Here is a 13,663-nt window from a genome sequence, read left to right as displayed (position 1 = left end):
ATTTACTTACCGCCACAAAACTTTTCTGTCAGAAGTGAATGCAAATACATTACTTCCCAACCGTACGTACACAATAGACTTGAAATTTTGTATATTTGTTGCATATTGGGAGTTCATGATGAGTTTAAAATGCTGAAGCGAAGTCAAGAAACAAGCAGCCGCCATGTTTTTTTTATCAATGGGAATCATCATCACAATAATTCATTTAGTTTGGAAAATTTAATCTCTCCCTGGCGGAAGTTTTTCCAAAACTTGGAATGGATTAATGAATTAATATTATTAATTATTTCAAAAATTATTTTCAATAGTTTCTCTTGAATTAAAAAATTCAAAACACGTAGAAATAGATACTTAATATTTTGTTTTAATTTTTGACAGCTAAAACATAATTTTAGCGCTTGCCAATTAATTTATATAATTTTTTGAAAAATAGCATGTTATATAGCAAAGTATTACTGCAACACCCTATATTCAAAACAATGTTTACAAAATAACGAAACATGAACACGGACAAAAATGTACCTCTCTTTCAGTTTTAAAATGTTCTTCTTTAGTCAACTCGATGGTGTACATTAAACTTAAAGACAGACATGTTTATAATTTACGAATGGTCTCATTTACTTTTCGGTAATATTGCGGCGGACGTAGGTATCGCGTGATTTAGGTCACGTGTTTGCAAGGACTCTATTAGTAATTGTAAAGGTCGAGCATATTCGTATTATTAACAGTTGTCTTTTGTTAATTAAAATGAAGTTTATTGTTTACTGTCCCTACCAAAAACAAAGTGCTGAGAACATATTTTATTGTTTAGTGTCCCTACCAAAAAACAAAGTGTCGAGAACATATTTTATTGTTTAGTGTCCCTACCAAAAACAAAGTGCTGAGAACATATTTTATTGTTTAGTGTCCCTACCAAAAAACAAAGTGTCGAGAACATATTTTATTGTTTACTGTCCCTACCAAAAACAAAGTGCTGAGAACATATTTTATTGTTTACTGTCCCTACCAAAAACAAAGTGTCGCGAACATATTCGAATTTAATTTGGCGCTGCCTCATTCGCACCGCTTCGATAAATATTGGCTAAAAATGTACAGCGTATACGTTCTGTTGACTGCCGACCTTTATTACCTTAGTTTAATACTACCCTTGGCAGTCGAATTAAAGGAATTCCTTTAGATCGCACAGATCGCCATTTTGAATGCGGACCTGTACAACGCGATGGCGGATGTTTACATACTGAACGATCCGTGACGTCATATGCAACAATAGACGAAAGCATTAACCAAGGCCTAAACAGCCATTCCCAGTCATTTACATTATACTTAATTTCAGAGTTATGTCTGGTAATTCTATTTCATTGTTTGTCTTCATTTTTACTTTCTCGTATATACGTAGTATAGAGAAAGTATTGTAATCGTGCACAAAAATAACATGAAATATTGACAGTTTTCACCGTTTTACTCCTCAGTCCTTCATCACATCCAGAGTATAGAGAACTTATTTTGATCAGGCAAAAATTATAAATACAAATATATAAACGTTTTGGCGTTTTATGCGTTATCGAGTCGTAAAAACTGGACTTTGCAATTCTGTCCGTATGTCTGTGTGTCTGCGAGTAAACACGATAACTTGAGTACCGTTACAGCTAGGTTGATGAAATTTCATATTTACGTATTTTATCAAAATCGTAGATCCTGATCAACTTTTGAGCGATTTCCGATAACCGGAAGTGTTACTCTTTCTACTTTAATTTTTTCAAAAGCCTATAAGTTGCGTACTATTTTAGATAGATGCATGAAATTTCACACGTAAGTAAAAGATCTAATTCTCTACCTTCTGTCAAATTTTGAGTGATTTCCGTTGACCGGCAGTACTAATTTACGCTATTTCTGATTTCTCAAAAAAAAAAACGCATGTAAATTTATAAAGCACTAATAATATCCCGCACTTTTATATACATTTTATTAGGCGTTCACTTGGTGTGGGACGTAGTGAGTGGTCTAGCGGTAGAAAGCTGGACTGATAACCCGTTAGTATCGAGTTCGAATCCGAGTTCAAGTCAGTAGACCGTCCCTGAGTTCACCCAACTCTGATCGGTACCTAACTCCTGTTAGGGGAAGTAAAGGCGGCTGGGCATAGTGCTGACCACACTATTTCTTCATATGCCGAGGTCACAGAAACAAGTGAACTCTACTTCACTTGCCCCATAGACCGTCAGGTTTGAAAGGGAAAATTTTCACTTGGTGTGCAATTCTTTTTTTTACGAGATTCTATTCTATTATAAAAAGTTTAAGTAATTTAAAATGGATAACAAATATTGTCTATGTCCTGAGTTGCCATCCCTCGTAATTTTATATTAGAATATTCGAGAAAGTTTAGGGGAGATCACTCCCGGTTTATTTATTTATTTGCTCCGTGAACTGTTCAGCTGCCGTCCAAAATCGTCAAGAACCCGTCAATTAGTGTCCACTATATCATCTCGTTTTTATTTGGTCTAGGGATGTGCCGCATGAATTTTCAGTCAACTAGATTTCCAGAGATTTTAACACATGTGATGGATGAGTCTAGCAGTTATTGTTCTATCCTACAGGTATAGAATAGCCTCATTGTCTACTTGTTTGCCGATAACGATTTGGGTGAAGTGTGGAGATTCATCCACGGAGTGATTTGGTCTCACGATAATGATGCAGGCGTTTTTTTTTTTGGCACATAAAATCTAAGAGAGGGTCCTCTAATAGCGCTTTGAGTATATTATTATCAACGTACAGTAACGAGTTCAATTTATATAGTTGTTATTTGATGATATGTTTTACTTACATGTTTAGCAATCTTTGCGTTTTTTTTCTTCTCGGTCATAACTAGTAATATAATCATTTTTTTTTTAAAATATATATTATGTTTGACAAAATCGTCTATGACGGTAAAAGTGTTAAACCACCATCTTGCCCTGCCTTTAACTCTACCATTTACCTGTATTCTTATTATTAAGTACCTGTTCTGCTTACCTGAAATCGTTGTAAAGTTGAGAGAAACTACTAATGTGATATAATTTAATATGATATAATTTAATATGTTATGTACGGAACATGCGAGTGCTATCAGCCGTGACAAAGCGCTAACGTTGTGTAGCATCATGTAACACCTGAGTGCCATTTAGAAAACCCCAGCTATTAAAGCATGATTCATTCATGAATCGGCGGTTCACACGCTCTGACTTTGTAAATATTCCTATTTAGACCTAGTAATCTATTGAGCAGATGAAGTAGAGCTCTTTTTTCTTATACCCGGCGTATGAAGTATTGTGTGGTCAGCTTTACATACAGCAGTCTTACCTTCCCCTGCGTAAGTCAGGTACACATCAATCAACAACTTATTACTAATCCATGTATTGCATTGTTCTTTCATTTCGATTAAGTCGACATCCGTAATTTTCATTGGACAAGGTAATAGGTAATGTATTAAAGGAGGCCTTTTCCCACGTTTTCTTTAACTTGCTTTAGCGTCTGTTTGTTTGTTTGTTTGTCTTTCAAACAAATCTTGCGATCAAAATGTCGGGCACTTCCCAGTTAGCTAGCGCGCTGAAATTTTCAGGGAAGCTTTGTTTCTGATGACAATACAATATTCAATTATTATTATTACTAAATTTATCAAATGAAACATTTTATTGATCATTTTAGACTCCTATTGATTTGTACAAAAAACGACATAACCTAGTAATTGTAATTTGATAAAAACAAGGTTCGGTACTTTCCTCTTCTGGCTTACTGAAAAACAAATGAAAAATCATGAAGAAGGGAGCACGCGATTGGCTGAGTAGTGGTCACGCGGTGTTTGTGTACAAACCTATGCAAATCTGACTGATCCGGAAGTAGAATGTTGATGTTCGATTTGCACGCGAGGGCAAAATGGTGAAAGAAACGGCAACACAGAAGAAACTTCGATTGGAAAAGGCACGCCAGAAGTATCAGGAGAAGTGCAATGCAGAATACAGATTGGAAAATCCTCCTAAACGACCAAAAATTATGGAAGAAGGTGAGTATCAGAAGAAGCTTGAAAAAGATCGAAACCGAAAATCTGCTGCTTTAGCGAAGGAGACAAAAATGAAAAACGTGGGGCGCCGTGATTTTCTTACAGTTTCTAATACTGTTGACACTCTACATGCTCCCTAATAAAACTCAATAGTATTATCTAATCAATAGTAATATAACTTTTACATCTTATATTAACAATGACCGATAAAAACTTTTACTTCGGCGCCCCACGTTTTTCATTTTTTGTCATAATGCTCACGCAGTTTGCGATCGCTTATAGTAGAGTGATCGCTTGCATTATTGTGATGTATAGCATTTATTTTCTACTCTTTAGTTCAATCAGAAAACGTGTTTTTTTTTTAAAATGTTAATGATAGTTATTTTATGTGTATGCTTTAGAAGAAACTATAATTAGTATTACATTTGTGGGCCTCGACTATACAAAAGTCAGTGTATAACTTTACTATAAACGACTCATATTATGTATCCATTATACACATATAAGGGTGTGTCACCACTATACAATACACACGATTTGCTTCCCTATGCAATACACACAATATGTTTCTCTATACATGAAAAAGGATGAGTCTCCAATATACAAAAGTCAAATTGTAACCCCCTATACAAGAGTGAGGATGTCTCCACTATACAAGAGTCAATATCTGTCTCCATTATACATGACACATAATTTGTCTCCCAATGAATGACACAGTGTGTGCCTCCACAATACAAGATTTAATGTGTCTCCATTAAACTATACTCATGATTGTCTCCTTATACATGGCACATGATGTATCTCAAATATACAAAAGTCAAGATGTGTCTCCACTATACAAGAGTCAATGTGTATCTCCACTATACATAACTGTGATGACGCTAGTTTAAGTCAAGTAGATAAACAGACTATAGCTAGCTGGGTGGAGACCAATGGACGTACAGGAGCTGACCGGTCACGTGGGACGGTCAGCTGACCACTGAGGCGTGGGCTAGTAGTAGATTAGCACAGAAGGTGTTAGGAAGCGGTCAGAGACGGTCGAGAAATGTAGTTAGTTAGGAGTTGATAATTAGCTAGCGAGGAGAGCAGAATGTGTTAGGTTGTATTAGGGAGCAGACGTAGTTATGTAGAGAACAGTTATATAGTGTTAGGATTGGTCATGGGAGTGTGTAGTTAGTAGTAGTAGTAGTAAACAGTATACAGTAAAGAATGGATTAGTTAGGTTAGGTAGGAAGCTGATTATTAATTTTAATAAAGAACATTGTATTTTGAACTTGAACTCTCAAAATCTTTTCTGTCTCTTGTTGGTCTGTCTTGTATGGATATTTCATCATCAATTCATATACCTTCAAAACTGGGAGATTCCCACTTAAAAATCCCCACCTTCAAATAACACAGGATGTAGGTCTCCACTATACAAGAATCAGGGTGTGCCACATTATACATGACACATGATGTGTCTCCTTATACATGAAACAGGATGTGTACAACTTTCCCATGGCAAACACTATTCACAGTTATGATAATCTCCACCTTTTGAATAACCACGCCTGATTATTTTAGTAACTGACTGACATAAGGAAATTCCAATTATAATAACAAATTAACGTCCTTGAATACTTTACCAGAAGTATAGCACATCACGTAGTTAGGGGATTTTCTACAGTTACTTAGACACAGCATTTATAAATCTTGAAACGTACCTAAACCTAACGCTAAATCAAGCATTACCTGAAAGCTTTAAACTAAACTCATTAAACATAGCCTCTGTCTGAGAAGTAATAAAACTAGCCCTAAACCTGGATTTAACTTAAACATAGCTCTAAAGTTTAACTCATTAAATAAGCTTTAACTTGTTCTTATTCTCATTTTCATCATAAACAGAACAATTAGAAATGGGAAAACCCATGCCATGTAAAAGTGTACAGCAAATAAATAAGACCCGTACATCTATTTTCAAAATTATTTTTAAAAGTCGGTCGAGGCTAGCACACACACACACACACACACACACATATATATATATATATATATATATATATATATATATATATATATATATATATATATATATATATATATATATATATATATATATATATATATATATATATATATATATATATATATATATATATATATATATATATATATATATATATATATAAACAAGGACTTTCCCCGTGTCTTAAATCTCACAGCTACAAAATTACAAAATTAAGCAATGAAGTAACTTAAGTATCGCAGCATTACTTAGTGGATCAGTTTTTCTTCTTTTCTGACCGTCTTAAGTATTCATCGAAGGGGCAAATATTTTTTTAAACTGAAAAGATATTTTAAAATTCGATAAGGTCACTGAGCATGTAGGTTTACAAACTTGATGTTTCAGTTTGCTGAGCTGTAGTGTGCTATTCTGTGCATAGTTTTATCAAATAAAGATATGCGTTATAAGGTGGTTCAAAATTTGTAATGATAGACGCAACCACTAGTAAATAGAATTTAAAAAAAAAAAACATTGATGTTATATGTAGCTTGAATCAAAGATTTCTTGTCCTTAGCGTCGTGCTAAAACTAAACGGACTAGAACTACACTACAAAATATACAACACGACAAAATGGCGCTGTGGTAGACTGTCAAGGTCGTAATCTTGGCAGAGTTGACGTTTCCTGGTTTCCCAAAAATACGACCACCATTTTATTAGGCAACAACTTTGTGACCTCTGTTCCTGCGATCTTTGTCGACCTAGGTTACCTACGTCGGCTCGACTTGTCTAGCAACATAATTGAAAGTCTAACTTTTTCTGGCCTAGAGAAATTAGAATATCTAAATTTAAATTACAATCCACTAATTATACACAACTTTTCTAAAGAAATATTCGCACCTCTAAAAAGCCTTTCCGTGTTGTCACTGGATCAAGATGGTTATTTTAACCTGCCGTCTTATCCAAATGATATTTTCTCAAGTTTGATTAAGCTAGACACATTAACCATTAGCTGTTTCGGTGGTGAATTATACTTTGGTGAAGAGTCGAAAAATTTGACATCATTTTCAACATTAATAATAAGAGGGCATTTAAATCGGATTACTAACTCAAGTTTCAAAAACATAAATCAGATTAAATATTTAGAAATCAATGGCATAACTTCCAAATTGTTGATTGATGAATCGCCTTTCGTGGGTTTAAATAATCTAAATAGTCTAAATTTTCAAAATGTTGGCGTGCAGCTAAAAAGTGTACTTTTTATGTTAAAAGACTTGGTTAATATAACGATGGATACGATTATTCTGAATACTATCCGCATGGTTCAAGGTGATTCTTACAACACTCTTATCACGGGAGATGCCATCCTTACACGCAAGTCTACAAAATACTTAAGGCAAATATGCGTGGCACATGTTTCAATGCAGAGATGTTTAATTTTTGTCATTATGGACGGCGCCTTATCAAGCCCATTATGGGACCGGTGCTTGAAAAGTATTAATTTGAATAAAAACCAAATCTATGGTACCAAGACGATTGTGTATCAATTACTTAACATGAAACATATAGAGACCATCATGATAGAATTTTACAATACATTTGAACCAAAAACCAAATCAGTCATGGAAATTGAAAATATTGATCAATGTAAAAGTGGTAAAGGAACAAGGAGTAAAAACTCTTACAGTGTTGGGAGTAGTATGCTCTCACAACGAGGTACTAAGTTCGTTGAGAAGGGTATCATTATCTACATGTCAAGCTCGCTACGTTATTTAGATTTTAAAAGATTGTTCTCGTCGCTTTCTTTTGATCTTCCAATTACTATTGTGGGAGCTAACAATTTATGTTCTATAGATATTTCCGAATCTTCTGGAGAGATCTATACAAGCACAGTGAAAGGTTTGGATAATTTAAAAATACTTATATTATCTGGCAACCATATTAACGTTTTAAGCTATTCCTTTTTTGACACGATGCCAGGTCTAGAAGCGTTGGACTTGTCTAGAAATCAGTTACCAAATGATTTTATGTCAAACTTCGGAGACAGGCTGTTTCAAAAACTCACAAACCTTCAACAACTTGAACTGTCGTTCAACTCTTTAAACTCATTGAGCTCAAAGACGTTTTTGTATAATAGAAATCTAAGAGAGTTGTTTCTTGCTGGGAATAGATTTCGACAAATTCCGTTCAACCTACAATACACCCCAAACTTGAGGGTTTTGGATCTGAGGTTCAACGACCTGATCACTCTTACAGCTGATGTGAGATACAGTTTAGAAAAGCTGGCTACAGACAACAAGGGGTTTAATTTGTATTTAGAAGGGAACATTTTATCCTGTGGCTGCCATGACATCCAATTCCTTCTGTGGATGAAGCTGACAATTGTAAATATGGATCTGGATAGAAACTATTCTTGTATTGACACTGACGGGGTTTCTAGATATACAGAAATCATAACAGATCTTGGAGCATATTGGCGACAATGTACGGGAGAGTCTTTTCTTTGGTTTTCTATTATAATGTTCTGTTTAATGTTCATTGGGTTTTTGCTGTGTTTTTTTGTTACCAAATATAAAACGTACATCATTTCTGGACTGCTGAATTCGTTTAGTGAAACCTTTCTAAAGAAACCTTCCAACTACGAGATTGGTGTCTTCATTGGTTATGCTGATAGAGATTACCAGTTCGCTTGTCATGACCTCAGGCAGTTTATCGAGGACACGCTGGGGTTAACGACCTTTATTCGTGACCGTGACCTCTCACCTTCAACTGACCTGGCCTCTGCCACTGTGCAGGCTATTGACAGAAGTTGGCGCGTTCTTCTGGTTGTCAACGAAACGTTTTTGTCACGTGACCGCTGGTTCTTGTTCATCTGTAGAGCAGCCACATCTGCTTTGACGTCTGCTAACCCTAAAAGGATTGTCGTTCTTGTTGAGCACCAGTTACGTCACCGTCTGCCAGCCGAACTGTCGAGAGTTGTTTTGGAGGATAACATTGTTGTTTCCAGAGGAAATTTATTAGACTATGAGCTGAAGGAAAATCTAAGAACAAGATTGGTAGAGTAGAACCACTTAACACAAGTTTAAATAATGTTTGCTGTATATTTCTTTGGCTGGGCAGTTCAAATCTTTCATTAAAAATAGCATCAAATTAAAACTGAATTTCATTGTACCAACAAAAAAATAATTAATTATAAACATGTTAGATGTATGGCTATTACATTAGAATGAACTAATCTATAACTGTAATAATAGTCGTTTTGTTTATTCAATTAAAAAAAAACAATGGTGTATTATTTATTTTTAATGTACGTTAAATAAATTTAAATAAAAATAGCTGTTATTTACTTTCATTTTTTTTCGATTTTATGAATATTATCTTTCTGTTATACACACCTATATATATATATATATATATATATATATATATATATATATATATATATATATATATATATATATATATATATAAATTTAAATATATATTTATATATATATATATATATATCTATTATTTATTTAAACATGCACTGATACTTTAAAATAACATGCCGTAAATTTGATACTGAAAGTGTATGACCTATTAGTGGATGATATGAATGTATGACTCGTAAAACACATGGTTACGACTGACAGTGCATCAATACAGTGTTTATTCAACCGTTTCACAAACAATCTACTGCATTCATGTTCATACTTTGAATTCCCCTAAGATTTAACCAGGGCGGCAGGTATTATAGTTATGTAAACTTCTTGGTAAATAGGCATGTGAAAATGGTGGTTGGGTGACATCGTTAAGGATGTTTTCAAAAGCTTTTTTTTTTGTTGCCTTTAGTCCATATTAGTCAATGTTGAAGCTAGATGGTTCGGGGGAGGTGGTGAAGGGCCCTATGGACAGCACCCAACGGACTAGAAAAATATTGAAAACACAGTTGCATTTTTAAAAAACCTTGTCCAAACGAATTTTTGAAATGTTTCTACATCGAAATTTTGTCGCAAAAATAAATATTGTTAAAGGATAAAGACTGATAAGAAGCGTCCCGACATTTTCCAAATTGTGAAGGGGCGGGGCCGTTTTTTATAATTGTGAATAACATTAAATCTATGGATATTTGAGGTGTAAATGTGATGGTTCTCTCTGACAATATTCACAACAAGTGAGATCTTAAGCAATTTATAATTTAAACACCAAGATGAACACAATTTTAAAGGTAACAATGTTTTTTTTAAACTTGTTTTCATTGACCATTGATGTCTGCTATCATTTCATTCAAAATTGTTTTTCTTCAAATTTTAATAGTTGATATTTTTTTATTGCTTGATTTTTTTCTGGTGCTATTTTGTTATGTTTTTTTTGGTTTGCATGTGGGTGTTATATCTATATGCAACAGTACGTTTGAACTTGAAATGATTAAACTCACTGAAATGTTCCACAACATAAGAAACGCCTTTAAATATCACATAACAGGTCCAGTTTTCAATGCTATCTTTGTCTCCGGTGCAATATTTTCATAACCAGTTTTAACAGTCTGTTTTACATAGTAAGCTCCCTTTTATATCTGAAAAATCGAGCAATAGGAAGGGTCGTGTGACCTTCTTAGGTCTTTTATTTATTTATATTATTTAGTCTCCTGAGTAATGTGGTTGACCTTGGGAGAGTTGTTAGTTCACCGGTTCTCATCGGTCAACTGAACTCCGTCACGTCCTGTGAATGGATTGTTTAATCCCCAGCAGACCCTCGACCAATGATCTTGCGACCGTGAGGATCCTTAACAGATCCTCAACCAATAGTCGTAGGACTTTTGAGTGATCTCCCCTAATACAGAGCTGTATTTAATCTCGTGCAGTTCAAGTCGTCTAAAGGCAGCTAGATTGACCTTTGGACTAGGAGAGAGATGTGCCGTATGTTTTGTGCGCCATTTTCAGTTGTGCAGTTTGTGGCATATTTTATCACCTTATATAAGGTATTGTGTGACCATTTGTAGTATTACTTATATTTTTGTTCTGGTGTATAGTTGAACCCTTTGTCACATCGGTGATAGGTTGACCTTTTTTGGGTTTCTGTTGTTGTAGAGGCAATATGTCTCTTATTAATATTTGTGGTATTTATCATGCCATTCAGTTGTGTCAAGTTATGTTCTTTAATGGTGTTTAATATACTAAGCCACAGCTATATATAGTGATATATAGTGTTTTTCTTTAACTGTAAGTTGGAGTTTTGAGTTTATTTATTGTACTCTTAAAGTCTGTACATTTTGTACAAACCCAGTGTCGTAGTCTTGTACACTTATTAAAAGGGTATTGACAGTTTTAAATCGTGTTGAGTCTCTTCAATGTGTCGTGTTTTACCCCTAGAAATCAATAACGAGCTCACGTCAAGTTGTTGGGATTTCATTAGTGTGACTTCTGTCAGTGCCATCCCAAACGAACCCGGGGTGTCCGCTCCCTCCGCGGCTGTCGGAGAGTGGTCATAACAGTCGCAACCCACGATTTCTAGTCGATTTTTTGAGAAGCACAATTTTGTGAACATTGAGTTGTCGTTCATAACAGTCGTGCACTCAAATGAGAAGTTAGCTCTTCCCTTCCCGGTATCTACGTGTCATAAGAAGCATTACTTGGCGTCCAACCATAAGTATTTTTTTGGGGCGATAGGGGGTGAAAGGGGGAGGGAAAATTCACACAAGAAACAAAGAAGGAAGAAGATAAGTTAACCATACGACAGAAAAATTTATTTCGAAAATATTTAAAATTTTATACATTAAAATTTAACACTTGTTACTACACCACAATCTTTACTGCAGGCAACTGAAAGAGATACAAACACTACTGTAGGCAAGTGAAAGAGATACAAACACTACTGCAGGCAACTGAAAGAGATACAAACACTACTGCAGGCAACTGAAAGAGATACAAACACTACTGCAGCCAACTGAAAGAGATACAAACACTACTGCAGGCAAGTGAAAGAGATACAAACACTACTGCAGGCAAGTGAAAGAGACACAAACACTACTGTAGGCAAGTGAAAGAGATACAAACACTACTGCGGGCAAGTGAAAGAGATACAAACACTACTGCAGGCAACTGAAAGAGAAACCTTCCCTTCCCCACTGAATAAAAAACTTCTCCCATCCCCAATGTCACACATCGTCACAAAAAGCAAGACCCCACATTCAAAAAGACTTCACACCTCGGACAACATGTTTTTGTCTTTTAAACAGATTGATTTCAGCTTGGTATGTGTCTGACCATATTATACTTTCATATGCTGATGTCAAAGAAAAAGGTGAGCTCTCCTCACATGTTTATATGTGTGTGTATATTTGTGTATGGGTGAATGTATAGTGTTAACAGCAGTAATTTGACCTCGGGCGTAGGGTGTTCGCTATAGACAGCAGCGATAAAAGTCTCGCAATTGGTTGAAAGGCAAATGCAAATATTTAAAAAAATTGATGTTATTAAAAATATATGGTTGTAAAAAACAACTGTTTGTTTTCTGTCTGTCTTTACTTAAAAAATAGATGTGTTTGATGTTTTATTTTTGTATTTTCTGTTACTAAATATCAATCTTCAAAAACCATAAAAACAATTTTGTTGTTTAAATTTATTCACTGAATTTTAAACTAAGGTCTTTTCTAGGCCATGTGTTTTAAACAATGAACAATTTTATTTTTAAAAAATTCATTAAAAAAGTTTTGATACTTAATGACCAGAAGGTTTGGTTTATTGGTAATCGAACACGTATTTTCATAAGAGCAAAGCAATGTGGTGTCTTATGAAATTCAGAACTTTGACTTCCATTATTTGTTGCTTGCATGGTGTTAATACCGTCATTGTAAATTTAGCCGTGAATTACGGGAAAAAAGACTCATGTGTTCAACTTAACTAATCCCTGTTATGGTTGCCACACCATATAAATTCACAATGACGAAGACAAACCTGTACCTTTTGTTGGTAACTGAGTATTTAACAAATAGTGTTGCCTTTCGAAATGGCGAAAGCGTGCTTTCATTATACATTCTCAGTTTGTTCTTAGTCGCATTAATATCTGTCCTGAATTCTGGATGTTCTATACGAGGATGACATTCACAAATTATCCCGAGTTAATGCTGCACCCATTAGTGCCATTACGGCGTTCGGGCAAGTGTCTTTCGAGAAAGCTTCCAGCATACAGTATTCTGAAATCTCTTTCCATAGCCTCCACAATTCAACACATTTCTGCACAGGTTTTTAACGTCAACTGAGTGTGCACCAATTACAACTTCTAGTATCATTTTCAGTTATTCTTTGCATTATTTTAGCTCTTGACAATGAGTTTGATATTTATTTGCAAAAAATTGCAAGTTTCGGCAGTTTGCTCAAAGTAGTTACATGGTCTTTAATTTTCTCATCCGCTTCCTTATTCCTCTGTTAATAATGAATCTTCTGATGTTTAACTTGTATCCGTAACTAAAAGGTTTACTAAAACCTGTCATGATATCTTTTACTTTTTGATCTTCTGGCTAATTCATGGGAGTGAATATCGTCAACCCATTAAGACATAAAGTATGTAGAAACAATTCTCTTACATGTAGAAACAATTCCCTATTTTCTTCCTTGAGACGCGGTTAAACCCCGTCTGCTGAAGTAGAGTGTAGGTGGCGGTTTCAACA

At 34.8% G+C, this 13,663-nt stretch overlaps 1 protein-coding gene across 1 annotated transcript; it reads left to right on the top strand.

Annotated features, from left to right (window-relative positions):
- The first annotated feature begins 7,301 nt into the window (after positions 1 to 7,301).
- On the top strand, positions 7,302 to 9,077 carry LOC131943803 (toll-like receptor 4). Its single transcript, XM_059304090.1, has one exon. It carries the CDS (start codon positions 7,302 to 7,304, stop codon positions 9,075 to 9,077), a length of 1,776 nt encoding a protein of 591 aa, XP_059160073.1.
- The last annotated feature ends 4,586 nt before the right edge of the window (positions 9,078 to 13,663 follow it).

This window comes from Physella acuta, unplaced genomic scaffold (genome assembly GCF_028476545.2).
Source record: "Physella acuta isolate Inbredline_101_S28 unplaced genomic scaffold, ASM2847654v3 ptg000039l, whole genome shotgun sequence".
NCBI classification, from domain to species: domain Eukaryota; kingdom Metazoa; phylum Mollusca; class Gastropoda; family Physidae; genus Physella; species Physella acuta.
The sequence above is the reverse complement of the archived record's forward strand: the minus strand, read 5'-3'. Positions and strand labels throughout refer to the sequence as shown.